Source organism: Oryzias latipes, chromosome 17, assembly GCF_053564925.1.
Source record: "Oryzias latipes strain Hd-rR chromosome 17, Olatipes_Hd-rR_3.1".
Classification (NCBI taxonomy): domain Eukaryota; kingdom Metazoa; phylum Chordata; class Actinopteri; order Beloniformes; family Adrianichthyidae; genus Oryzias; species Oryzias latipes.
This window is the reverse complement of record NC_136253.1, coordinates 6,301,348-6,329,129: the sequence shown is the minus strand read 5'-3', so window position 1 is coordinate 6,329,129 and position 27,782 is coordinate 6,301,348. Positions and strand designations below refer to the sequence as shown.

At 43.1% G+C, this 27,782-nt stretch overlaps 3 protein-coding genes across 6 annotated transcripts in view; 1 reads left to right on the top strand and 2 right to left on the bottom strand.

The window, feature by feature from the left end:
- The window catches only part of zfyve9a (zinc finger, FYVE domain containing 9a), a 37,211-nt gene extending 28,463 nt beyond the window's left edge, over positions 1 to 8,748 (bottom strand). For 2 of the 4 annotated variants that reach the window (XM_023964788.2, XM_023964791.2), the window contains exon 1: positions 8,487 to 8,748. The gene's annotated coding sequence lies outside the window, so the exon portion shown is untranslated. The remainder of the gene's footprint in view (positions 1 to 8,486) is intronic. The other 2 variants (XM_023964789.2, XM_023964790.2) reach the window with 2 other exon arrangements.
- A 3,376-nt stretch (positions 8,749 to 12,124) lies between these two features.
- LOC101173410 (transcription factor BTF3 homolog 4) lies at positions 12,125 to 18,216 on the bottom strand. Its single transcript, XM_023964799.2, has 6 exons — positions 18,034 to 18,216; positions 17,265 to 17,330; positions 16,135 to 16,248; positions 13,652 to 13,853; positions 12,561 to 12,623; positions 12,125 to 12,475 (listed from the first exon to the last, which is right to left on the bottom strand). The coding sequence occupies exons 2-6, from the start codon at positions 17,316 to 17,318 to the stop codon at positions 12,429 to 12,431; spliced, it is 480 nt and encodes a 159-aa protein (XP_023820567.1). The 5' UTR covers positions 17,319 to 17,330; positions 18,034 to 18,216; the 3' UTR covers positions 12,125 to 12,428.
- A 364-nt stretch (positions 18,217 to 18,580) lies between these two features.
- On the top strand, positions 18,581 to 27,782 carry txndc12 (thioredoxin domain containing 12 (endoplasmic reticulum)). Its single transcript, XM_004078606.5, has 7 exons — positions 18,581 to 18,742; positions 19,924 to 19,984; positions 20,111 to 20,163; positions 21,274 to 21,347; positions 21,421 to 21,490; positions 26,718 to 26,801; positions 26,874 to 27,782. Exons 1-7 carry the CDS (start codon positions 18,643 to 18,645, stop codon positions 26,951 to 26,953), a joined length of 522 nt encoding a protein of 173 aa, XP_004078654.1. The 5' UTR covers positions 18,581 to 18,642; the 3' UTR covers positions 26,954 to 27,782.

Genomic DNA, 27,782 nt, shown 5'->3' with positions numbered 1-27,782 from the left:
TGGCACTGCGCAACTTTACGCTTCTTAAAGTCGCTTTTCAACCAGAAGAAGAGAGCAAGTATTTACGCGCTTGTCAGAATCAAACAAAGAAAACATGAATATTTCAAGCACCAGTAGCTCCAACTGGTGCTTCGTTCGGGGATATTTTAGAACGTCCGTCATTATTTCTTCGCGGCAGTGTAGACGCTACTTGGCGTCTATCTTCTTCGCTGGTAAGTGTGCTCAGCAAGGCAGTTTTGTGTTTGAGCGCCCCCAAGTGTTTGAGCGCCCCCAATGTGTTTTACTGTAACTTCAGAAGCTCCAGACACGTGTGCAAAAGCGCCATTCTCATTGGTCGAATAGATTTCGACGCGAGGCGGCAAAAAAAAAAAAACGAACCCGAGGCGGGTTTTTTTTTTGACGCTTTGACGCGTTGCGTTTTTTCGCGTCGTTGTGCACACTCTCATTTGTGCCCTTTGTGTAGTCCCAGTGTGAACGGGCCTTCAGGCTTCCACGGTGTGCTTAAAAAATTAATAAACGCACATTTCGTCGGCCATTAACCCTTACGTAACATACAAACGCCTGCGAACAGAAGAAAAAACTGGACCTTTTGCCATGGCAACCGCATAAAAAAAGACGTTGACAAGAGAGCTCCACGCAGCAGAAGAGTACAATTGTTCAGCAAGACCAACAGGGTTTCCTGCTGCTCCATCCTCGCAGGGATGCCAAAAAGTCTCTGCCTATATAACGCAAAATCAACCTTTCAAGTGTTTCATCATGTTAATTCCTCACTAAAATCTACCCCAAAGCACCTCTGAGCACCAGCCCCTCCCAACCCACCAAAACCAGTGTATTCTCACATTGTGACTCACAAAGTGGGGAACAGCCCCTTCCAGGAAGAGTCTGTGCTGCCAGCACCGCCCCCCCCCGACCAACACACACGCCCACTTTCTCAGTGGAGCTAGCGGTGATCGGCTAAACGCTTTAATTATCTATAAACAATATGAACATCCATCTTTGGAAAAGTTCAGATGTTTGTTTTCGTAGGAGAAACTCAGACAGACTGCAGAAGCCAGCTCCAGGATGACATCATGAAATGGGCGGTACAAACAAGAAGAGAAAGGGGGAGCCTCAAAGATCGAGTCGTCTTACTTCTGGGTAGGAAAGTTGCTTGTAAAAGTAACTCATATTTCATAAAAAAAATGTGTTATTTAGTGTGACAAAGGTAATATATGATCATGTATATGGATACACAGTCAGGACCATAAATATTTGGACAGAGCCACATTCTTTCTAATTTAGTGTCTGTACATTACCACAGTGAATTTTAGATAAAACAACTCAGATGCCATTGAAGTGCTGATTTTCAGCTTATATTCCATGGGTTGAACAAAAAGATTGGATAAACACGTGAAAAACTAAAGCATTTTTAAACACAATCCCTTCATTTCATTTGATGGAGAAGCAACTCCATCTTCAAATCTCTGGAACGGCTCCAGGTTGTCCAGAACGCTGCTGCTGCAAGGCTTTTAACTAATTCATCCAAGTCTTTACACGTCACCCCGTTGTTAATCCAGCTGCACTGGCTCCCTTTCAGCTACCGTGTGCATTTTAAAATCCTGGTTTTAACATACACAGCTCTGAATAACCAGGCACCGGTCTAGATAAAAGACATTTTGCAGCCGTCCACTCCCAGCAGGTCCCTGAGGTCATGTGACCAGGGTCTGCTGGTTGGTAAAGACTAAAGGTGACAGAGCCTTTGCAGCAGTGGCTCCATCCCTCTGGACTCCCTTCCTCTCAGCCTCAGATCTGCAGACTCAGTGTTTTCTTTAAAAAGCAGCTAAAAACATATTTTTAAAAGGGCTTTTTCATCATTCTTTTATATATCCTGTGTTTTACGAATAAAGTCTATTATAATAAAACACATAAACACATAGTTCCACTCCGATCAACTTTTGATCTATTGTTCCTAGTGGACTTTTAATCAAGATAATGCTGTTTTTAGACCAATTAAATAAACCTGTCATTTTCTAGCACATAATTTCTGCAGAGTGGCAAGAGTTCATCAGAAATTCCCCTCCGAGTAGTGGGCGTGACTGATGGCGTGGTGTAAGCCTGCCTCTTCTTCCCGACATCCAACTGTTTGCACACTCTCCTGCTAGCTTACGGCCCCTCACAAACCCAACCTAACATTAGCGGTGCAACAAAAATGGCAGTAATATCAGAGCAATCCATCCGTTAGATTCCAGTTCAGACAAAGACGTTCATGCATCTGTTTGTCTGCAGGTGGATGATCAGAATGGAGCAGAGCAGGAAGACTGTTTCCCACCGCTGTAGGTCCGGCTTCACTTCTACAATCATTTTCTAACCGCATTTTTTCCCCTCTGCTCCTGATACACAAAAAATCAAATAAAGAAAACTCAGGAATGAAATTTCAATCCTAACCTTTAAAAATGTCCTCCATCACAAGAAGATGTTAAAAACCCCATTTTCATTGGAGCGGATCTTTAAACTGCTTTCCCTTTTTCCTCTAAAGCCTGAACTTTCCGGAGCTGTAAGCACACATCCTGCTCTGATGCTGCTTTTAGGTCCACAGACGGCGTGATACTGAGAGTGAACGCAGGAAACCTCAAATGATCATTTCCTCTCTTAAGAATGGACTGACATCACTTTCTAACAACAGGATCGCATGACTGAGCGACACGTTATGTAAGGCTGGACCGGGAATGCTGGGAGTTGTTTTCCTCCTCATCTGAACAGTCTTTGGGATTTCTAGGGATTGAAGTATGAACGCCTTCACATCCACTGCAAGGTCACATAGTTATGAGGCCGTTTCTTTGACAGACGCAGTGGAAAAAGGGAATCCGCTGCATGAAGGTAAAGCAGGAACACCGGCTCGGCTCGGCTTCACACCGCGTGTCAGAAACTGTTAGCAGCTTCTTTCGTCTCCTCAGGTTTGATCCGCTGTTACCACAAAAAACATCAGAGGAGGAAGACGCAGGGCGGCCCTGAAGTTACTCAACACAAAAAAAAGATCACAACGACAATTTAAAAAAGTAAAACTAGTAATAGACATTTTAGAAATCAAAGCAAAATTCCCCCCACAAAATGAAACCCAATAATAAACTGGTAGGTACTACGGGACATCGAGATGATGTCTGATTTTTGATGTTTGAGTTCAAATGCGTCTTTAGTGTCCTTATACTGATAAAAGTTTGATGATGAGTCCGGAGCAGATCCACTATCGCATCATGACAGATTAACTTGTGGTTGAAATGATGAATAAACATCATCATCCAAGCGATGTCCCATAATACCTTTTCTGGTTTCTTCTTTTGTTCATGTTTAAAATTGTCTTTTTGATTTCTGGTAATTGATTTTGTTTTCTGAAACGTCCATCTTCTTCTGCTTGTTGTCTGAAACGTTTCATATTTATTTTTTCAAAAATGTCTAAAATGTTGTTTTTGTTATTATTTATTTTGTTTTTTAATTGCCGTTGTGATCTTTAAAGTTTCACTCCGATCATCTTGTGATCTATTTTCAATGTCTTCCCAGTGGTCTCTGGATTAGGATTCTGCCATTTTTTTGCCAAAATCTAAAAAACCTGTGTTGATTCCTCTGACATAGTTCCTCCAGAGCGGCAGGAGTTCATTAGAAATTCCCATCATCCATCTGTTTACACTCTCTCCCGCTACCTTACAGCCCCTCACAACCCCAGCCCAACATTAGTGTTACAACAAAAATGGCGAGCAGTTTTGGAGCTATCCATCCGTACAGTTTTTATTCTATTTTAGTTTGGTTTAAACATATATTTTAACAGGAAGTGCCATTGAGATGAGATCTCTTTTTCAAGGGGGACCTGGGCCAAAAGTTTAGATCCAGATTCCAGCTCTCTTAAGCTCAATTTTCTTCATATATGTCGGCAATCATCAGAAAAACGCGACAAGAACATGTTCAAATCCCCATTTTCATTGGAGCGGGTCTTTGATACGTTGGCGTGACTTGTGCTTTAGAAGAACCAGCATGAGGGTTGGATGAGTCGAGTCCAGAAACGTCCTTCACATATTTTTTTACTTCGAAGCCCATCGAGACGAGACGACTGTTGTTGTGATTTTGGGCAATACAGATAAATTGAATATCCAAGTTTAGAAGTTTCCGATTCAATAGAGGAGGTCCACCTGACTGAATGGGGAGTGAAGGAGGAGCATTAGAGGAGGTTTTCGTGGCTGCTCAGACTGAGGACTCCTTCAGGAGAAAACTGGTCCCAAATGATGGAGCAATGCAACATGGCAACAGCAAGCAACCTGAAGGAACAGATGGGGAAAGGCGGTCCCGGCTAGTTTGACGCCCTGGGCAAAACACTGGACGACGCCCCCTACCCCTGCTTCAAGCCCCGCCCTCAATAACTCAAAGCCAACGTACAAATACAAGAATAAAATATATTATTTATTTTACTTTATTAATCAAATAAGTAAAACATTCTTGTCTGGTTGAATTCACGACTAAGATATACACTAAACACGCATCAGTGTGTGTTTTCTTTCTGAAGGCTGCTTCTGGTAAAAATGTCCACATTTTTCTGTTCTTGCTTCTTTTCTGTTTTCTTGAGCTGAATCCAAACCTGACATGATTATGAATGAATACATTCTAATCATTTCTGTTGGCTTCATGAATGAACATCAATGGAAACTTAAGAACTATTCTTTTGCTTTTGTGCCTAAGTGCCACATAAAACTGAACAAAGACAAACGATTGAGTTCATTACATCTGAAGCATCGACGGTATGAGTACGGACGAGAAGCTTAGATGAGATCCACCAATGAGATCATTAACAAGATGTCAAATGAAGTGCAAACCTTCATTAACCAAATGTCGCTCCAAATTTGACTCCTCCAACAGCAAGTTTTGGTCTTTTTTGGCAAGTTTAAATTTTGGACCCCGCCTGCATTCCTTCATCCATGGAGTGTTTTTCTTCTTTCTAAACTGGACGCCACTGATGTTTCCTTTGATCTTTTGTCCATTTTCCACAACCTTGAATAGACTTTTCCGTCTGTCAGAGTTAAGATAAATGAAATAAACTATCAACTATACCAAAACTGACTAAAAATATATAATCAAACAGTAAAACAGACCAGAAATTCATACTTTGCGAACATCATCTGTGTAAATAAAATTAACCCCAGAGTCCTCTTCACCACAATTGAATCTTTGATCAACTCAGTTGTGAACAAAAACACAAAACCAGCCTCCACCTCATTGTGTGAGGACTTTGCAGACCACTTCAGGAGCAAGATCGATTCTGTCAGATCGAACATCATAAATGAACAGAAAAGCTTTTTTATTGGTAATGATGGCTTGATTTTACCTGAGGAACTACTGGACAGTTTTGATCTGGTTGAAGCTGCAACACTTGGTCGAGTTTTCTCCCAAGTTAATCCAACAACCTGTTTTTTAGATCCCATCCCTAAATCACTTTTTAAATCATTTTACTGGTCTTTTGAGAGTGAGATTTTAAATATCATGAACTCCTCTCTACAGACGGGTATTTTTCCTGCTGCCTTTAAAACGGCAGTGGTGAAACCGTAACTCAAGAAAAACTAATTTAGACCCTTCAGTTGTCAATAACTACAGACCTGTGTCCAACTTGCCATTTTTAACCCTTGTGCTAACCTAGGCACTTTAACATTGTTGGGAGTTGGGTCATCTAGACCCACTAGACAGTGCTCTGAACCTTTTTTCTTCAATGATTTGTGATCTTCACTGGTGTCCATGGATTACATGAAATCTTTCCACCTTTATCCACCTTTGTCATGGTAGGGAGAACATGTTAATGTAAAGGTGGGGTCATCTAAGATAGCACAAGGGTTAAGCAAGGTTTTAGAGAAACTTGTTTTTATTCAGCTGAATGAGTTTCTCTTAAAAAACAACATTTTTTAGATAAACCAGTCTGGTTTTAGAACGAACCACAGTACAGAGACAGCCTTCTTTTAAATCATTGATGATGTCAGGTGTGCCTTGGATTCAGGTCAGATCTCAGTACTAGTTCTGTTAGATCTAAGTGCAGCTTTTGATACCGTTGATCACCGGATCCTTGTAAACAGACTTAAAAGTCTTGGCCTTTCAGGGACTGATCTCAAGTGGTTTGAATCTTATCTCATGGAGAGAAACTTTATGGTAAGCATGGACACATACCTTTCTGGGGTCCATGAAATTATTTGTGGTGTGCCTCAAGGTTCCATCCTTGGCCCCTTGCTTTTTAACATTTACATGCTTCCACAAGGAAATGTCATCAGAAGCCACAACATCAGCTTTCATAGCTATGCTGATGATACCTAGCTGTACATAGTTATGTCTCCTGATGACACAAGACCAATAGAAGCACTTTTTAACTGTATTTTAGATGTAAAATTATGGATGGCAAATAACTTTCTGCAGCTCCACCAGGAAAAAAATGAAATTTTAGTTATTGGTCCTGAAGTTAAGAAAGAGAAACAGTTTCTGAAGTTAAAAGAAATTTCATTAAGCCATTCAGAAACAGTCAATAAACTGGGTATTATTTTCAACTCTAAGCTTACTTTTATCCCACAAACAAAACAGGTGGTTAAAACTGTTTTTTATCATCTCAGAAATCTGGATAGGCCCACTGCTCTTTCTTGCTAATATGGAGATGCTAATGCATGCTTTTATCATGAGTAAAATTGACTACTGCAAAGCCCTGCTTGCTGGTCTTCCAAAAACCAACATTAGGAACCTTCAACTTCTCCAGAATTCTGCTGCACGAGTTCTCACCAAGACCAGGAGGCGGGCTCACATCACCCCAATTTTAAAATCCCTGCATTGGCTCCCCAATCCCCTTCAGGATTGATTTTAAGATTCTCCTAACCGTTTTTAAATGTCTTAACGGTCTTGCGCATTCTTATTTATCCAATCTTTTAGTAAAGTATAAACCCTCGCGGACCCTGAGATCCTCTGGCACAGGTCTGTTAACCATTCTGACTGTAAAACCCAAAACCTACGGAGAAGCATCTTTTCAACACTATGGCCCCCGTTTATGGAACAGTCTGCCAGAGGACCTGAGAGCCGCAGAGAGCATTGACGTTTATAAGAAAAGGCTAAAGAACCATCTGTTTAACCTGGCTTTTACCTAGTTTTTTACCACCACTATTTATTTATTTATTTGTTTGTTTGATTTATTTATTTTTATGTATCCATTTTATCTTGTTTTATGAACTTACACTAGATTTTAATGCATTATTTTAATTTGAATGTACCTTATTTCAATGTTTTATCGTTTATTGCTTTTATCAATAAGTTTATTTTTTCATTCTGTTTTTCATTTTATTTATTTTTTCGGTGCTTCCTCAGTTGAACCTCTCCCTGTGGGTCGGCTGCTGTTTCAGCCACTGCGGCTCTGGATGGGGACCTGGGTCACCTCTTGGCTGTGGGGGAGCGGTCCCCGCCTGTGATGCTACACTTTAATGCAGACTCCTTTCTGGGTTTTTTTGTGTGTTTTTTTTTCTTTTTCTTTAACTTTTCATAAAATCCAGTAAACCCAGCAAATTAAATGTATTAATGAAAATGTTAGTTATTAGGAAGCAGCTGTTGGTTTGTTGCGGGGTCTGGAATCATCAGCGGTGAGTCTAAGCCCCGCCCCTCTACCTGTTCACAGCCACTGCAACTGCGAGTTGGTTTCCCCCGCGCGCGCGCTGCTCCAGAGTGTTCTCCACTCCAAAAACTGTCATCCCAGCAGCACGCAGACACATGTCATTATAACTTCACGTGGAAATGAGCGCGCGCGGCGGGTGGGATGTGGTTTTTGTTTGTTTTTCGGGGAGCTCGTGCCCCCGGCGACTGCCCACATTGCCCACAGGAGAACTGCCACTGCAGATGGGTGACCGTTGGCGAGGCTTATGCAACATGAGGAGGCACGGAGGCTCCAGCCTGCAGGCCGAGCAACAGCCCGGGAGGAGCAGCTGCTCCTCAACTTAGCGGGACTGCTAGTGAGACGAAAAGCTCCACCAAGTCCGGCAGAACGTGTAACGCCGCACTGGTGTTACATAATCCCGGCAGCGGGGGGCAAAGCGGCGGGCTTCAACCCCCGGGGGTCCAGCGGGCGCTCGTGCGCAGTGACGGACGCGGGGCGCTGCTCCGGCGGTTCAGCCCGCCGTCACTGACTCGGTGTCTCCGCTTCACCGAGTGCGACGCCGGTCACGACGGGTTGAGCGCTCAAAGTCTGCGCGTCCCGGCCGCCGCTCCGTCTGCGGTGGAGTTAGCGACAGCTGGAATTCACGCAGCGCGTTGTATGATTCACGCAGAATCCCGCGTTACCGTTACGAAACGTTCGGAGGGGGTCGCGCACGTTCGGGGGCAGGAGCGGCGGTCAAACGCCGCGGCGGACCCGCACGTCCACTGCCCGCCTTCGGGAATACCGCTGCAATGGCGGTGCGGAGCGTTACGGGAGCAACAGAGCTGCGAAATGTCACCCGAAAACAAATGCAGCAACTCACCGGAGGAATCCTCATCTTCACGCCCGTCCCCCGCGAGACTCCCCGTCACTCCGGAGAAGCCATACATACATCCGAGCCTTTCGGGGCGTTTCCGAGGGATTCCCCGTCAGAGGCTTCGCCGCCGCCGGTCTCTGATGTTTAGAGCCGAAAAGTAGAGCCTGTAGTCCGCCGTAGTTGTGAGGCAGCACTCCAGACTCCCTCCCCCATGGTTTAATGCTGGAAAATACGGATGAAGGAAAGGCAAGCTCAATGGAAGCACCTGACTTCCGGAACACATTTCAAAATAAAATCCCTCAGAAAATCTGAGAAGAACTGTACACTGTAACATCTTAAACTTGCTTTATAATAAAAAAGAAAGCAAATTATTACTTTTAAGTAGTTTTTGTTTTATTGCTATTACCCTTAGCAAGAACCAAAAGCCTGATTAAAAAAACTAAAATTTATGGAACCTATTTAAAACAATAAAGTTCCACTCTGTTTATCTTTTGATTCATTTTCTAAGCGTCTTTAATGGTCTTTTAATTATGTAGCAGTCAGTGACTGCAAGGACCATATTGTTTTTGTAGTTGGAAAGGTTTCGGCGCCTTTGAGCAAAAATGTAACCCCCGCCGCATACTCGAAAAGTCACCAAAATATGACTTTGGGAGTTAAAGTTTTGAAATCATTATGGGACAGCCACACAACCTATGGCTTGGCGGCTATTTTGTGGCAAACTCTGAGAATCACCGTTTTTTGTGTTTTTTCATAATATGGGAAAACGACACTTTTGTTTGAGCAATTTTGACGAAATCACACAAATATGCCACCAGCTCGAGTTTACAGAAGTTTCGTTGACCTTTGACTTTGGGAAAAGGCAGCTATCTTGAATTTAATTTAATTTACTTCCAGATACAAGCAAAAACTCTTCCTAGGGATTTTTAATTAATTGTCTCTTAATCGTCTCGGCATCAATGGCAAGGTACTGTGGAGAAAATGTTGGAATTCTGTGGCAGCTGGTGTAGCAGAAAAAGGGATTCAACAATGCCACCCCGGGACACCCAGAGGCGCTTCAACCCAGGCGCACAGATTACTTTTCAAAATGAGGCCAAGACGTGGTACCAGTTTGAACACAATTTTATTAACACTAAAATTAAAAACAAGGGACTCCATCACACTGGTGGGGGAGAAATCGGGGAAGAGACCCTTCGAGGGCCGAGGCTTATCAACGGAGCGCTGGGCCGACCCACGTGGAGGAGATTGGCAACCAAAAAAATTAAAAAGGTACCGGTAGCTTTGTTGGTGGAAATACCATGTCAGAGCTCTTATTTTCCAGGCGACACATCGTGTTTCCGGTGTGGTAGCAGCTTGTCACGTGCAGCTTGACGCAGTTCCGGCCGCTCCGTCCAGCCAGCCTCTGCTCCCGCCGCTGCAGCAGAGCGGCCGGTGGGCCGGCCTGGAGGCGCTGATCCCCGGGGCGGGTCCGCGGATCCGTCCTGCTGCTCACAGCCAAAATGGCTCAGCCTTCTCAAGTAACCGTACCGGAGCTCCCAGCAGCAAACCCACGCGGAGTAAAGGCTTCTTCAAAATAATGCAATTCAGTTCATGAACGTATCCAAGACTCTAAATCAGCTTTATTTTGTCACTGCAGTTTAGATTTTAATCGCATTTAAACAAAGTTCCTCAAGCGTTTAAGTATGACATTAGAATGTTGAAGTTGCAGGCCTACTTCTTTACAAATGTCGCAGGTGAAACCTGATATTTTTTTGCATCCCGTGCAGAATTAAAACAAATGCAGCTGCTGGCGGGTTTTTAGTCATTAACTGAATCTTAAAGATCTCGTCAAAACTGGTAGGAGCCACACAAAGTTAATTATTCCAAAGACAGAAGATGGTCTGTTGACGGAGTTCCTTCTAATGAACATATTTATGATTAAACTCATTCTTGAAAGTAATCATCAGAATTTATTTGTGCACATTAGACGACATTAACATTTCCCTTGAAAACTTTGTTAAACAGCTGCTGTCCTTTACTGTCTCCGCTGTTTCCTGTTGTACCCCACAACGAATTCGTTTATTTCAAAATAATAATAATACACAGATATAAAGTAAAAAAGATAGTTGGTCACAAATTGAATGGGAAATAAAAGTAGATATAGAAATACACATTCTAGAACAGGGATGGGCAGCTCCAGGCCTCAAGGGCCGGTGTGTCTGCATGAGTTCCAGATTTCCAGCCTGATTACCTGGTTCAGGTGTGTCCAGCCAATCAGAACGTGTCAGAGCAGGGAATGCTGGGAAAAATGCCGCCCACCCCTGTCCTAGAGCCATCTGTGCTTTGCATGATTGTTGTGATGCCTTCAGTCCTGACCCAAAGTTCTGCTCCGACCCGCATCGTCGACCATTCTGCTGTGCTGACGTTTGTCCATCGAGTGTGAGGTCCTCTGTGAGGTTCTCTGTGAGGACGGCGGTCGCTGGATGTGCATAGAAACAGCAGGATTCTGGTTTACATGGGGTCACGGGGTCACAGCCTGTCCTGGACCAGGGCAGGGTACACACTGTACAGGTCACCAGTCTGTCACAGGGCCACACACACACTCACACACACACAAAGGCAACCCTGATTTTGTTCTGTGAGAGGCAGTAAGTGTGTCCGGATTTGGCCCAACAGGGATTAGAACCGGGGCTTCCTCCCCGTCAGCGAACCACTGCTGCACTGTGCTGCCCTCACATGATATATTCATAGGTCATTATTTTATTTCTTCGTTTGAAGCTGGACATTTCCTGTTTTGTTTTTAAGTATTTGATAAATACTTTAAAATGTTTGAGTGAGAAAAAACATCAAAGTTACAAAATCCCTGAACAGTTTTTTCTGAATTTTGTACTAATGCATATTTATTCAAAGGATAGAGGACCAGAATGAAAATGAGACATTTGGAACATTTGGCTGTGAAACCATTAAAGAAATTAAATAAATGCTTTTTTTTTAAATCAAAATGTATTAAAAAAAAAAAAGCCAAAGCAAGTATAAACAAAGTGATAGTGTGTAAAAACAACATAATTCTTTTGAAAAATACACAAACTATGAACAAAGGTTATTTCAATCATGATAATCTTTTCAGAGACTTTAATATAAACTCTGAAGCTGTTTAACTTTTTCAGATTTTTGCAGTAATAAAATAAAAATGAACTATTCTCATTTTAAAATGTTTTTAAAGTGTTAAAAAAGACAGAATGTTAATATTTTAGGTGAAACAGCAATGATGTTTCAAAAATTAATTTTAAAGACTAATGAAAACAGCGTTTTGGCATAAAATTAGAATTAAACGTTTTGAAAACGGATCAAAAGATGATCAGAGTGGAACCTTTGAAGTATTGATAGATCCATTTTTCACACAAACCCATTTGAGGAATAAAAAACTTCCGCTGAGTCATATTTCGACTGAAATGGCTTATTTTTATTCTTTATTTCCACTGAATTTCATGAACATATTTTTCCTGTTCCCTCTTTCACCTTAACCAGACCACAAAGATCATTTAACTGACAGTCCAAGAATGTACCGGTAGTTTTTCTTTACGTCTCCTCATTTGTAGTCTTTGAAAATAAAACGTTGTGCTTTATTTCAAGCATCAAAACCCGGGTAGACAAGAACGACCAGCAGGAAACATCAAAAACACTTGATTTTATTGATAATAGCTGATATAATGCTAAACAAACCATTCATTTTATGTGGAATTTCATAAAGAATCTCTTAAATACTAGCCATGTTGAGTCACATAAAGTGGTTTGAAGTTCCTTTGGGTGTGGAGTCGTCCAGGTTTCCATAAGATCAGCAGCTGCTGAAATCGAAGCTGCAGCAGGTGGACCCCCTCAGGTGAGGGGGCCGCACCGTCCACACCTCTCTCCTCACAAGCGGAGACGCCCTGTGCGAGTCCTCAACAGGTGGAGGGGAGGGGGCAGGCGGCATCAGTTTGCTTCATTTTTTGAGGCTTCATCAAAGTTCTCCACCAGATCTAAACAAAAATAAACAGAAAAACATATAAAAAAAATCAAACGCTGAAGGCAAAGGGTTTGATCCAAGCAGGACACCATCCATACCCGGTACGTCGTCGTCCTCCTCTTCTTCTGCATTTTCCTCTTTGACGGTCTTCATGTCCATCGCTGTAGAAACACGTTTTTAAAATTAACAAAACGATTGAGGCACGTTAGTTTATTTTACTAGGACGTAAAAACAACCAATCACAGCAGACAACACACATGTGATGTCATTAACACGGATCAGTCCATCATTCCAGTCCAATGTGTGGAAAGACTTTGAATAGTCATGTGACCATCCACTGTCTAGAATGTTCCCTTTGGATTCTCTGGATGTGGGAAAAACAACAGTGGGCTGAACTTCAGGAAACTAAAATGTGAATGGATTTGACATTCATTCTAGTTTACTTGTTTGTTTGGACACAGATTTCATTCACACTTGATGATCTGGAAGAAATCCAAGAATCTGGAAAACTTCCGGAATTTCTGTCTGAGTCTCACTGCTGGAAGTTTGGATGAAGATGATCTGGATCCATATTAGGTCAGAGGATCAGATCGTTCAAAACGACTAAGAATTGTATCAAATCCTTCAAATGAATCATTAAAGCCCTGAAATCTTCCTTCTTTAAACCCTTGTGCTGTCTTGTGGGGTCCAGATGACCCCATTCCTATTGTTAACGTGCCTCCGAGGCACGTTAACAATAGGAATGGGGTCATCTGGACCCCACAAGACAGCACAAGGGTTAATGAGACAATCACAGCTGTGGATAAGCTCCAGCTGTTCAGATACAGAACCTGCACAGAAGCCATGAAAGAAAGGTCGGCTCATTTTATCTCCTGTTGTGCAGTGAGCTGCAGTCACAGCTGCACCGTTTTCACGCCGTAGGCTGGTCTGCGCTACGACTCAATCGTGGATTCAGACTCGTCATTTTACAGACTACGGAGAGACACTCTACCACCTGGTCACCGAGCTATTTCTTATCCCCCACTGGTTAGAATTGTAATCAAGTGCTTGCACGTGAAGTTTGACTTTGTGGTCTCTGAATCTTTTTTTCCTTTGATCCAGTTTTGTAAACATTTAGATCGAGTCTCTCCTGGAAGGCCTGGTCTGTGTTTAGGTGCTGAGAGACGTGAAGCGTGTAGCGGGCGCTCACATTGCCGTGGGAACTGCTCGGCCAGCTTGCGCAGGCTGCTGAGGCTGTCGGCTCCCAGCTGGCTCAGGATGCCGGGGAGCATCTCCGTCAGCTGTTTGGTCTCCGCGTGGCCGGTGATGGCAAACGTGTTGGCGGACAAGGACGCCTGGACTTTGGGGTTGTTGAAGTGGATCACCGTCCCGTCATCCTTTATCATGTTCACCTGAGAGGAAGAGGAGCGCAGACATGCGTGTGAATCCCTGCAGGTCAGTGCACACCACACGCTTCTACAGTCCAAATCAAAAGTGACTCCTTTAACCTTTGGGAAGTGGACGGAGGCTCAGAGCGTCCAAATCCCCAGTTTTAAAAGCTCAATCCTGTCCTGACTGTTTCAAATGAGCGTAGAACACTATATACCAGATGTGACTTTACTTATGTTTTCATCTCAGAAGTGTGACACATCCATGACATTATTTCCGTGCGTTTACCTGCACGTCACACACCTGATGCACATTTGTTTAAGGTAACTGAATAGCGGCAGCGTTTGCTGGCAAAAAGTCTGGAATCAGCGCTTTTTCCTTATGAGTAAAATAGATCAGTAGGTTTCATGTTGCTGCTGCAAATCAAAGGCAGATTTTTTGGAAGTGACCAAGTAAGGGTTAATGGCCGACGAAGTGTGCATTATCACTTTTTAACGCGCGCCGTGAAAGCCTGAACCGTCCGATGCGAAGCGGAGGTGCGTTAAAAAGTAATAATGCACACTTTGAAGGCCATTAACCCGCTTATACTATGGTCACTTACAAAATAAATAAATAGTAACCAGTTTTTAGTCCTTAATTCTGTTTTCTTTTTTGCAATTTGGATCACTTTTCTCACAAAAAGTGGACTATTTGTTACGTGGTCGCGCCGCACCACCGCTGCAATCAAGATTCTGCGATATAAAGCGACATATATATGCTGATCTTTCTGATGGATTGAATAAAGCATCAGTTCATAGAGAAAGTTCTCCTCTTACTGCTTGTTTTTGTCCAGATGATGAAGATAAAGGTCGTTTTAAAGAAGCCGGCACAGTGATACAAAACATTTAAGCTAGGTGACCGGAACTTTTTTTTTTCACCGTGCGGTTATCCTGTGGTATATCACTTTTTAACGCACACCCAGCAGCCAATCATCCGAGTTTTCACCCGGACCGTGGTTTAAGGCAGTAGAACGTCTGTGAGGCCTTTTGTGTGTTTGGAGGGAACGCTCGGATGGTTTGAGATGAGCAGCTGTAGCTGTAGCTGTGATGTCATGACGGAGATGCTGCTCCGCCTTTGTGGAGCTGATCTCAGTCTAGCAAGTGCACTTCTACTCTATTTTGATCTATGTCTTTTTTAATTCTGTCAGTGTGCAGCACTTTTGCTCTGCGTGGACGATTGAAGGGCTTCATCAATAAAGTTTATGATGATGATGAAGCTTAGAAGAGCTCCGACAAAGCAGACGACATGCAAACGCTGCCTTCAGGTGGACAAAGCGAGGAATGACAGAGCAGCATGAGGTCATGTGGACAGAAACTGCTTTTCAGAATGAAACCAATCATTTATAAGACATTTTCTAGGCCCTGTATTTTTAGGCTCAAAGGTGTATAAAGTGCTCCCTGGATCACCTCTCATCGTCTTGCAGATTTGTTTCCTGCACTTTTGTTTGCAAGTTTAACAGTGCATTGTGTTCTGCTTCCTGATTGGCTGTAGGACACCGTCAACCAATCTCCTCCGTGTTGTGTATCTTGAACGGAATGTGTTCATTTTGCCCAATTTACGTTAATTTTCTTTTTTTGGTCTCTAATCCTGGACTAATTTTGTTGTGAAGGATTGAACTTTGAGAGTAAAAAAAAAAAGAGAAGAGTGTGAAAATGTCCAGTTTTCCAGCCTTTTAACTCCTACATTAAAGGAGTTGTAGACCAAAAAGTGAAGATCCTGGTGACGAGGCCGTGCGAGTTCAGCTGGAAAATGTTCATAATGGGTTTGTGTCTGTCTATCATTCTGAAACGCGTAACAAAAAAGACATTTGCAGCATTTTTTTGTTTGCCAACTTCCTAGTGTTTCTATATTTACCGTATATTTTCATTTAAGTGTAAAAGTAGAGTACGTTTAACATTTTTATGATTTTAATATTAACATAATTCAAACTTCTATCTCAGATTTTGTTTTCTTGTGTGGATTTTTGGTCCAGTGTGTTAATACTGTACGACAAAATGACAAAACAAATAAAAATAAAGCCACAGAGCTGAGGTTGTTAAAGGAATTGAGGTCAAACAAAACAAAGTGAACCGTTTTGAAGGTTAAATTCTTAATAGTCAATGATCCTCTGGACTTTTTTGACGGGATTTGGACGTAACTGAACGCTGAGACTCTAATATCCGACGACAAACCGCCCCGACCGCCTGCAGCTTTGCTCCGCTTTGAAACCGGAGCTGGACTGATGAAAGGCGGCGGCGGCGGCTCGCTCTTCTCACTCAGGCTCACCTCCTCTATTCCTGCGATGTTGTTCACCGCCAGTTTCTTCAGAGAGCCCTGCAGTTTCTTGTCATCCGCCGTCGCCGTCTTGTGAACGACCTTTTTCTTCCTGCGAGCGGTTCCCTGAGGGACAAAAAAAAAAAAAACGGGTGTTTGTGGAAAGAAAAGAAAAAAACAGATGAGAGAGTCGACTGAACCCAAATGTCAGAAGCAATTAAACACCGGGTCACGCCGTGTATCTCGCGTTTCTGCTTGTAATTTATTCATTTCAAAGCAACGGCTGTGATCTTCTAACAGGCAAAAGCTCGTCGAATTAAAGCAACAGTACACTTATTTTATCATATTATATTTATATATTTAATTAATATATTTGATATTTAAAGTTCATGCAAGACCAAAGCGTCTTGCATGAACTTTCTATGATAAATCTTTCCTACAAATAATCTATAACTTACGTCAATCATGTGATGATCCCAAATAAATGATAATAGTAATAATCAACATTTAATATTAACTGTAGTATTTAATCTGGTTTAAACTAAGATATTTGTCTACAATTATGTTTTTAGCTTTGACCCTCAGATGCAAACTTGCAGAATTGATTTGTTTGTTTTGTCTGAATTCTATAAATGTGCTCTGTTGCTGTGAATAAAGGACTGATTTGGTTAACTCTGTGGCGTCTATTGACGCAAATGTGCACCAAACTACTTCAGTTCCAAAAGTACTTTAATTTAGCAAAACACAAGTGACTTTTCCCATAACTGGAAATAAATTCAGGCATCAATGGGTTAAAAAAAAAAACCACAACACTTAAATTGTTTTTTTGTTTTGGCTCAAACAAAATTATTAAAATTAACTTTATTCAACCCGGTAAGGAAATTAAGTTGTAGTAGCAGGATAAAATAAAAATGTAGGGATTATGTACATTTAGTTGGCTTTTAAGTGGTGGCACATAGCTGTGAACAAACCCACAGGGGCCTCAGATGAAGGGGCCAAAAACAGAAACAAAGAGAAAACGCTGAGGTCAGCAGCAGCGACCCCACAAATGCTGAAAAACCCGTTGCACTCCAAAATGAGCCACAGAGGAGACCATAACAGGAAAAAAACTCAACAGCAGAGAAAATGCTGGAAGCCATTACCTTTCCTCCTATTCGGACTTGGGCCTGAAGCTTGGCGAGCTTTTCCTGATTCATAGTGTTCTGGTTCTTCCAAAAGAAACACAACAAATGTCGTTATTCTCAGTCTGGATGTGCAGATATGGAGACAAGATTATGAGATCATCATCACTGTCAGGACAGTTTTTATTATTTGGCAAAATACAGTTAGCTATGAATCTTATGCAGTCACTTTAAATGACATCAGACATGTCTGATGTCATTTAAAAAAAAGTAGCTTAAACTCATAAGGATTTGTGTTTGAATTTAATGGATTTAACTTAATTTAAAAAAGTTCACATAACACCACGTCAACTCACAATCAATCCAAATATAAAGTAAATAAATTGGAATTTGGTGATCCGTCAAACAGTCTAACCCTGAGAGTTTTCCTACAGGCTCGCTGAAGGGGCTGCACGATCATGTGAAGCTAAACCACACCGAGTTATTAGGCAACAACCACCGTTATTCCGATTCTACCAGTAACAAACAATACAAATAGAACACCAGACGGCCGGGTCGTCTAGATTATCGATGCTGGAGACTGTTGTAAGGCGACTATCAAAAATAAAAGATGATTATTTTGAACACGAGTGGAGCTAATCGGGTTGCTAAAACGCCAGGCTATCTGAGCTAATGCTAGCATTGCAGCAAAGTAACGCTCCATCCAAAGTGGGTTCATGACTACACTGTTAGCTTACAGCTACTTTAGACCATTTAGATGTTTACAAGCAATGCAATGAATTCAATTTACCTGAGCACGAAGAAAATATGTAGGTTCCGTTGAACTTCTCTTGCTACAAAAGGAGCAGTGAGGCTTACAGAAGCATCGACGAGTTTACGGCATTAAGGAATCACTTCCGCTTTGAGTTTTCACAATAAAATCCTTAAGTGTTAAGATTCGGGAATCTTTTGAAGAATCGTTAAGTAATTGTACAATTATTTAGTGACAAAAGTAATACAAGTGCATATAGTTTTCTTAAAACAGCATACAGGCTAAACGATTGTGATGATTATTGCAGATTGGGGCTTTTAAATGCACGTTTCTGCTTTTGTTTCCTGTCTCCGGCCGACGTTTTGCTGTCTGCCTTGACTAATGGGGCACATCGGCGGAGCACGCGGTCGTGTGGATATGATGTCACGTGACCCAGGCCTCAAAATGGCAAGAGGAATCTGTCGACCAATAGGAAGCCACTCGCGCACATGCGCGTGCGCGTGTGTACGCAACGTTCGGCTTGAAAATCACCCTGCACGGGCTTTAATTTTGAAAAGCAGCCGTTGAACGTCCGGGTCGAAAGTTGTGAACCAGCACTGCCATTATATCACCCTGTAGCCGCAGACGTGAGGAAGAAAGCCGCGGAAAATGCAGCCGTCCTCGGTGAACATGGCCGCTTTCACGCTGCTGAAGGTCCTGGTGTGTCTGTGCGGGCTCCACGGTCTGGTGGACGGCGCCAGCGGCAGAGGTGAGTCCGACGGGGGCGCGCTTGCGGCGCAGACGCCGGGGAGTAGTAACGCCGTTCCCGCAAGAAGAGGAGAGCCACCTGTCTGTCTGTCTTTGTGCCCGCATCCTGAAGCGCTAAGCCCGCATCCTGTTGACTGCTTCACGCGCTGCTTCCTTCTTAGACTTCACAAGTTGTTCTTCTGCTGGTTCAAAGATCTCACCGTTTGCCCAGTGTTTGTGTTCATTTTTATCCAAAATAATCATAGTAAAAGTTGGTGATCTGAATGGATTTCAGGGAATGTCAGTAAAATTTTTGAAGGACTTTATGCATGAACTGTAACGAACTTAACACTTCTTCTTCAGTGCTTTTGTTGTGCATTTACTGAACTTGTGTGCACATGATGATGATTTGGTCCAAAGATGTTTTGGAAACAGCCAAACTGATGCAGAACAGGATGCATCCTGTGGTTTATGTGTGTGTAAATGAAACTGGGCTCAAATATGAACCACACTAACAGGGAATTCAGCGCCTTTAGTGATGCTGAGCAGGTTGCAGAACTTAACAAGGTAGGTAGGTGTAAAATAAGGAAATAATGAAAGCTCCACTTTAAAGAAAGTTGTGTCTTTACAGCTGCTTTCAAACAAGACAGAATAACATGATAAACATTATGCTGATGGGAATAGAAAAAGCTAAAAAAAAAAAAAGGACTGAATTTGTTATCGGGTCACAGCGTGCTCTTTATCCCGTGGACCTTGAGCTTGGAGTAAACAGTTGATGCTGAAAGGATTCAGACGATAAATTCAGTGAGCTTTTCTCTAAATGGGATTATCTTTCGCTGCTGACATTGTTTGAAAATGTGAAGACAGTCTGACCTCAGGCTGGCCTCGCCTTAGATGCATGTTTAAAATAAATAAAAGTCAAAGTCGTCTGCTAAGGAAACAGATATTTCCTGCTGAGCTGGTGATGGCATCCTGAAGGAAAACAAAGTGGGTTGAGATGGAAAATGTGCTCATTTGTACCAAGTATGTAATCTTAGAAAACAAGTGAAATGACAGGAGTGAACGCTCAGCTAGTATCTGAATCCATCCCAGATGGAAGACATGTCATTCTGTTTGCCACAGTTTCCTCTCAGGTCTTTGTCCTGCTGGGAGGAAAACCGTTTCAAACACTTTGCTGCAGTGTTTTGCCCGTTTCTCCTGCAGGTTTTGGAGACAACATCCACTGGAGGACGCTGGAGGATGCCAAGAAAGAAGCTGAGGCCAGGTGAGCTGCAGCGCTCCCAGTCCCTAACCCGTGTCTGCGTTTCCGCTGAAGGTTGACATCCATGGTGTCGCTGTCTTCAGGCTCCAGTGGGACCTCTGTTCACTTTTCATGTGGTTGTTTTAACAGCGGGCTGCCCGTCATGGTCATCATCCACAAGACCTGGTGTGGAGCCTGCAAAGGTAACAGACGGCTCAAATGTGTCCGATTTAAATGCGTTTCATGCTTAACGTGGCCTTTACAAAACGCTGAAGTTCTTCTCAAGAGTAATGGATTACTTTCGTGTCATACCAAAGTATTTTGGGGCTTTCCTAATGATTTTTTATTAGTATTTCCTTCAGTGCATGTCAAAACTTCCTTCAGAGATCCAGACTTTTATTTTAATGTTCTCAAAAGTGTCTAGTTTTTTTTTACAAGGCCAAAATCTGCCTTTCTGTTACAGTAGTCATGGTAACCGTCTTTATGAGGTCGAATGCTTGTTTCTGTCTTTGAGGACACAAAGTTCTGATCAGTCTCTCTTTTTTACAAAAAAAAAAATATTTTTATGGACTAAACTTAAGCTGTTACCAAAAATCTATATTATCTTACAAGCATCCGGTACTCTTCCATCCAAATGTGAGACACTTTTCAAGTTCTTTACAAAGTCATTGAAAAGTAATACATGAGTTATGTAAGGTATTCTGTAAAGTATGCTAAGTAAGGGATTACTTTGAACAATAACAAGTAATCAGTAATGAATCACAGATTGTAAGGAAGTTGCAGAACACAGCTGACCAATCAGAAGAGTTTCAGTTTCTTCTGTTTACTGTTAAAAAAACGTCTAATTTAGTTGATTTATTCAAACTAAAAACTCAAAGCAAACGGAGACGTGAATGAATTTATGAAAGTTCTCTGCTGATTTTGTCAATTCTGACTGTTTATTGAAGAAAACATGAATATTTCAGTTTGATTCTCTGAAAAAGCCTTTGCTTTAGGTTTCTAGAGTAATAAACTCGTCAGGGGAGCTTGGCTGTTGAACTCATCAGGATAAAAACGACAGATAACCGACATCTAGTTAATCATTGGATATTTGTTAAATAAAAAAAGTGCTGTCCACACCAGATTAACCGTAAAAAGAATAAGTAAAATGATCGAAAAAGATTATAAAACAGATGCTTTTCTGTAAATGCAGAAGGGTTTAGGAAGGAGGCAAGAATCAAATGCTTTTATTTTGAAAAGTCAGTCATGAGGAAGGTTGGTGTAACTATAGAATGATGCACCAGCTTTGTTTCTTTAACTGTTTTCCCTTTTAGCACTGAAACCCAAATTTGCTGAATCCAAGGAAATCTCTGAGCTGGCTCACAACTTCATAATGGTCAACCTGGAGGTGAGCGTTTGTTTGTTTGTTTGTTGTTCAGTTCTGGCACATGTAGTTGGTCACCGAGGATTTCAATCCACAGGATGAAGAGGAGCCGAAGGATGAAGCTTTCAGCCCGGATGGCGGATACATTCCTCGGATTCTTTTCCTCGGTATGAGGGGGGGTCTTTCACATCCAGAGATGTCCAGAGGCGTTTGCAGGCTGTTCTGCAGCTGCGAACGCCTCTGGACGGTCGGCCGTCACGCTGGGACTTTACGCCTGCGGCTGCTTGTTTGCTGCGGCTGTCGTAATGCTTCAGAACGATAAAGGGAATGTTCTGTCTCTCTGTCCTGTTGAGGTATTTGTTTGTGGACTGGCTGAAAGGCAGGGGTCTCAAACTCGCGGCCCGCGGCCTATTTGCAGCCCCCAAGATGATATTTTGCGGCCCCCGCCTCGATATGAAAGTTTAATGTTAATGCGGCCCGCCAGTCTGTATGAATGACACCTTTTCAGTGTTCGCGGAGCTGACAACCAACCAATCATAGTGGGGTAAATGACTCTTGGGGGCGGGACATTGACCGGGCTTGAAAGCAGGAAAACATTTAAGACAAGAAACCTGACAGCCCCCTCCCCGAACCACATTAAGGAGTTCCTTGCTTTCCTTTTTAGAACGTATTTATTCGCTCGTAATTTTCTAAATCCATGCAGCGGTTGCTGAACTTGTTTCTGGGTCGCATGGACCCAGAGGAGGGTTATGGTTAAGGTTAGGCGCGCGGCGGCGTTCAACGCAACAAACGGGTGTCTGCGGAGAAAAAGGTCCCACACGTACATGCGTGACACCTAAGCGGGCTCTAAAATTAAACACGTGCGAGAAAACAACACGATCTAGTCTCAGACACACTGAAAATACGTGTGACGTGTGAAAATGCAACGGTAGACGTGTTTGAGATGAAACAGCGCCGCGCCTGGATGTTGGGGAGACCAGGTGCGCACGCGGGGGGGGGGTAGGCGAATCTGCAGTGAGACTGAAGGAGGACAGGAAGTTGGAGTTATCCATAAATTTCAATGTAGTTTTAATCTGCCTCTCCCCTTAGTATGATCTGTTATTATATCTTTTATATTGATTTTAATGTTTTGTAATGTATGTAGCCTTTTTTTCAATCAATTGGTATTTTAAATGATTTGAATTGATCACTTAACTACAAAAACCGTCAGGACACTTTTCCCACAATGCATTGTTTTGTAGTCAATTGGCGGCTTGCAGTCAGTACAGTATTGCATTTCCAGCTGCGTTCGCTCAGGTTGGGCCCTTGCTGCTCCCGCCCCTTTCCTCCTGATATTTTTGTGATGATTGACAGGTGATGTTGGAGGAGAAGCAGAAACATCCGTCACACACCAGGTGATCTGTTGCCGCGTTTCGTCCACCTGAGTGATCTCAAACAGGCTTATTGTGCATCTTGGCTGCACATATTTAGTGTCACCAACATGAATGTCCATCCATTTTTTATAAAAATATAGGAGTGTCTGACCGGCTGCTCTACAATAACTTGTGACCGGAGTTTAAATGTGCAAAAGGTCATAAGATAGAAAATCCAAAAATGGTTACTGAATTTTCGGACCGGAGAAAGGTAGTTTGCCATCTCTGGGTGGGTGGAGTGTCCTTGCCCCAGGTGGAGGAGTTTAAATATCTTGGGGTCTTGTTCACAAGTGAGGGAAGACCGGAGCGTGAGATTGACAGGCGGATCGGAGCGGCGTCCGTAGTTATGCGGTTGCTCTATCGGTCCATCGTGGTGAAGAGAGCTGAGCCGAAAAGCAAAGCTCTCAATTTACCGGTCGATCTACGTTCCAATACTCACCTATGGTCATGAGCTATGGGTCATGACCGAAAGAACGAGGTCCCGAACACAAGCGGCTGAAATGAGCTTCCTCTGTAGGGTGGCTGGGCGCTCCCTTAGAGATAGGGTGAGAAGCTCTGTCACCCGCGAAGAGCTCGGAGTAGAACCGCTTCTCCTCCACATCGAAAGGAGCCAGTTGAGGTGGCTCGGGCATCTAGTCCGGATGCCCCCTGGACGCCTCCCTGGAGAGGTGTTCCGGGCATGTCCCACTGGGCGGAGGCCCCGGGGAAGACCCAGGACACGCTGGAGAGACTACGTCTCTCGGCTGGCCTGGGAACGCCTTGGGGTCCCCCCAGAGGAGCTGGAGGAAGTGGCTGGGGCGAGGGAAGTCTGGGCATCTCTGCTTAGACTGCTGCCCCCGCGACCCGGTCCCGGATAAGCGGAGGAAGATGGATGGATGGTTACTGAATTTTGTTTCTCCTTTACTGATTTGTGGTTTAAAGAGTAAACTTAAAAAAAAAAACAAATTCTACACGGACTCAGAATTGGGAGCACATCCTCTCTGACGTCTCCACCCTCAATTTCAATAAGTCCAGTCCAGACTTAATGAAAATCATCTTCATCCACACTGAGGGTCTCAGTTTGGGAGGAAGTGCTGCCAAGTGTCCATCAGTGAGAAGAAGACAAGAGAAGCCGTGTTCAGAAGAACCATTGATGGATTTACAGAACTGTAGAATTTAAGTCTTCTTTAGTGTTTAATAGTTAGAATTCAACAGTGTTAACTGAACTGTGTTAATAAGGATGTTTAAATGAGAAAACAGCAGATATAGAAGACTAAATGAACATAAATGAATTACTGATTTGTTTACATATTGATTTTTTTATTTATTTACGTATTTTATTTGAATGAGAGTTTATAAGTACATTTTGTACAGAAAACAGTTAATAATAGAGTATAGTAATGGTATAGTACATGTTCCATACAAATTTATTGGCTCTCAGACACTCACTAGTTGCGTGTTTGTGTGCGTTTAAGTTGCGGCCCTCCCTCAGCTAGACCCCACCTTCAGTGGCCCTCAGGTAAATTGAGTTTGAGACCCCTGCCGTAAGGCGTCAGACCAAACACGAAGACGACCGCAAAGGGGGCTGGAGCCGATGGCGTCTTTATGTCAGGGTGGATCCACAGGTTGCAGGAACGTCCTGATCAGTACAGACCGGGGATCTGGAACCTTTAAGAGCCATTTGGTCCCCGTTTCATGTTGAAGATCAACAGATTTAATTCATGTTTTTGTGACCATTAAGCTTTATTTATTCTTTAAAATACATTTGTTTACATAAAAATAGCAACTTAAACTTCTTTCAGTTTTGTCAGCAGCACATACAAGCTCCTTTCAAAATAAAATACAGCATGTATCAAGATAAGATCTTCCTGCTGCTGCAGATTTACAAACATTAAGAAGGGGGGGAAGCCAAATCAAACATGGCATTTTTTTAACGTCACATATGAACAGTAGATAAAACTTTTTACCATCATTTTGCTCAGCTAAATGACGAAAAAAATCTAAACAGAAATGACAAATTAACCAAAAGACTTTCGCCAACAGTAAAACTAACCCCACCCTGTTATGTATTCACAGCTTTGGTCAATGCCAAAGTGCTACACTGAAGATAAAAGATGTGGGTCGAGGGCCTCAGGTTGCAGACCCCTGGTACAGACAGTTTTCAAGTAAAAGAGGATCAAAACTCTTGGAAGTCTCCCTCCAAGAAAAAGACAAACCCAACGTTCAATCAGTGCTGTTTTTACACCCAGAAGAGTAGCTGTAGTGCAGTTTAGACACTGGACCACACAGAAAAACGCAGAAATGGTCCGGCTGCACATGCAGAAACACAGATGGCGTTCTATGAACGGACGGATACAAGTTCAACGACAGTAGCAGAAGACGCCTACAGCTGTTGTCGCTTGATCAGACCACTGGTTCACTGAGGAGCTCCTTCAGTCAGAGACTTTGACACCTTGCTGCAGGAAGGAGCGCTTTCACAGATCGTCCTGTGAGCTATAAGACTGTAGAACACCCGAGGGACATTAGACAAGAGTTATTTTTCATCGTTTAACGCTTGTGCTATCTTGTGGGGTCATCTGGACCCCACAGGACAGTGCTCTAAACAAGCCGATACCTGTCCTGCGGGGTCCAGATGACCCCACTCCCATTGTTAACGTGCCTCCAAGGTTGGGAGTGGGGTCATATGGACCCCACAAGATAGCACAAGGGTTAGTCCAGGGGTCGGGAACCTTTTTGGCCGAGAGAGCCATAAACGCCACATATTTTTAAAAGTAATTTCGAAAGAGCCATACAATAATGTAGTTTCCCTTTCCCACACTGAGGCACGGGCCCTAACTTCTTTTAAGGTTCTTTATTCTGGTTATTGTAGACCGCAACAAATGACGTATAATTAGTTCAGCAACTCCTGAATCTCTCCCGCCGAGACGAGACGAGAGCGCTTCTCCCAACTTTATATTCGCCTGTTCCCGCGTCAGCCCTCCCATTTTCCTTATTCGGCCCATAGCTGAACCCCATTGGTCCAAATTACCTAACAACAGGCTGAGCGACAGAACTGAGGGCCAATCAGATCTCTGCATGATGCGTTCATTGAACTCCAGAACTTTTAACGCGGCCCAACAGCCACGTTAAACTCAGTCCGCAACAATATGTTTAAAACTAAATATACAAATGAATGTGTGCATTTGATGTAATTTCAACATTTTTAAAGTACAATAAGTCTGTGGATTCTTTTTAATAACATCGTTATGCTGTTGCTAATAAATGATGAGTATTTCTCGTGGTAGTTTTGCTGATGGTCTAGTCTGGTTGATACGTGGTGAGTTTCTGCTTCGTTCAGGCGTTGAGACTTTAAACGTGATCTTAGGTCTGAATGTTCTGTAGATGTGACAAAGACTGCTCACATGCAGACGGGGAGCCAAACACACACTCACACGCCACAGTGAGTGACGGGCAGCGGGTTTTACGTTTTTACCATCCCTGCGCGATTCACCTGCTGACGGTCCCCACAACCCCCCACCCTCTGCATTCTCCCTCACACATCCCGTCTCCGCTACTGCGCGCCTCTGGCATCTTGCCAGAGAAGAACTGGACTAATGATAAAAAAGTATAATTAAAGATTTGTCTGCCAGCCACATGCGACCATCAAAAGAGCCATATATGGATCGTGAGCCATAGGTTCCCGACCCCTGGGTTAAACGATGAAAAATAATTCTTGTCTAACGTCTACAGTCTTATAGCTCACAGGAAGATCTGTGAAAGCGCCCCTTCCTGCAGTAACGTTTCCCTTCAATGATTTGTGATCTTCACTGGTGTCCATGGATTACATGAAATCTTTCCACCTTTATCCACCTTTGTCATGGTAGGGAGAACACTTCTATGTAAGGGTGGGGTCATCTAAGATAGCACAAGGGTTAAACCTTTCTTAACGATGTAACCTGGCTGGACGAACGAGTCTTCACAGATAAATGTCCGGCGTCTGCTTTGACTCTTGTGTTCTCCGCAGACCCCAGTGGAAAGGTCCGTCCCGAAATCGTGAACAAAAATGGCAACCCCAACTACAAGTACTTCTACAGCAATGCAGAGCACGGTAAGAGCCCCGTCTATCTGTGTCTTCTGCCCTGTGAATGCGAGGAAATGCTCAAAACTCCTCCCTCTGCAGTTCTGAGCGGCATGAAGGAGGCGGAGGAGAAGCTGACAGGCGACGCCTACAAGCGGGGTCACACGGGAGATGAGCTGTAGCTGAGCGGGCGCCTCCTCCAGGCTTCAAGGGCTATTCTTCCTCCAGCTGACCCTGAGCTTCGGCCCTCCATCACCCGGCGGGCTCCGACTCGCCGACCGAACCAAGTCCACCTTTGGGTGCTCCAGTATTTCTTTGGTCTTTTCTGCAGCTGTTTCTTCTCATCCTGCCATTTTTAAAATCAAGGTGTTTTGTTTTTTTCATGCTTTACCTCATGTCTGTAGAGGATTTCACCCTCAACCTACCATTAACTCAACCTTAACATCGAACAACCAATAGTTTGGGTTTTTATATTTTTGTTTAATGGATTTCCTTTTTTGACAGTTTTTACAAAGGGGAAAGTCCTGATAATTTGTCAGTTTTGATAGTTTTTCCTCGAATAACTTGTAAGTCCAGCTGCTCCTTCAGCTTCATGCTGCTCAGTTCCAAAGAGGATGTCAAGTTTGGGCTTAAAGAGGAAGTTGAACGGTCAGTTATGTACATTTCAGTTGCTTTCCTCTCGAATGCAGGCGGACACAGTAGAGGTTTAAGCATTTTATGTCAAGAATTGCTCCTTTAATTTTAAGGATTCTCGTTTTCACTCTTGCATCTCCAGATAAATCGTTCTTCCAACGATCCTCTACAGTATTTTAACTACATTTGGGATATTTTCTTTTACGGTTCTTGTCCTGTGGTTAATATTCACCCCCCAGTCCCGCCGATCCTTTCCTTTCTGCACGCCAGCGGTCTCTGGTTTTTCTAACTGGCCTCTGCAAACAGGGGATGGGAGTTGTGTTGATGTATTTTTTACATGTACACAGCAGAGTGTGCAAATAAAGTTTGTGGTACAGA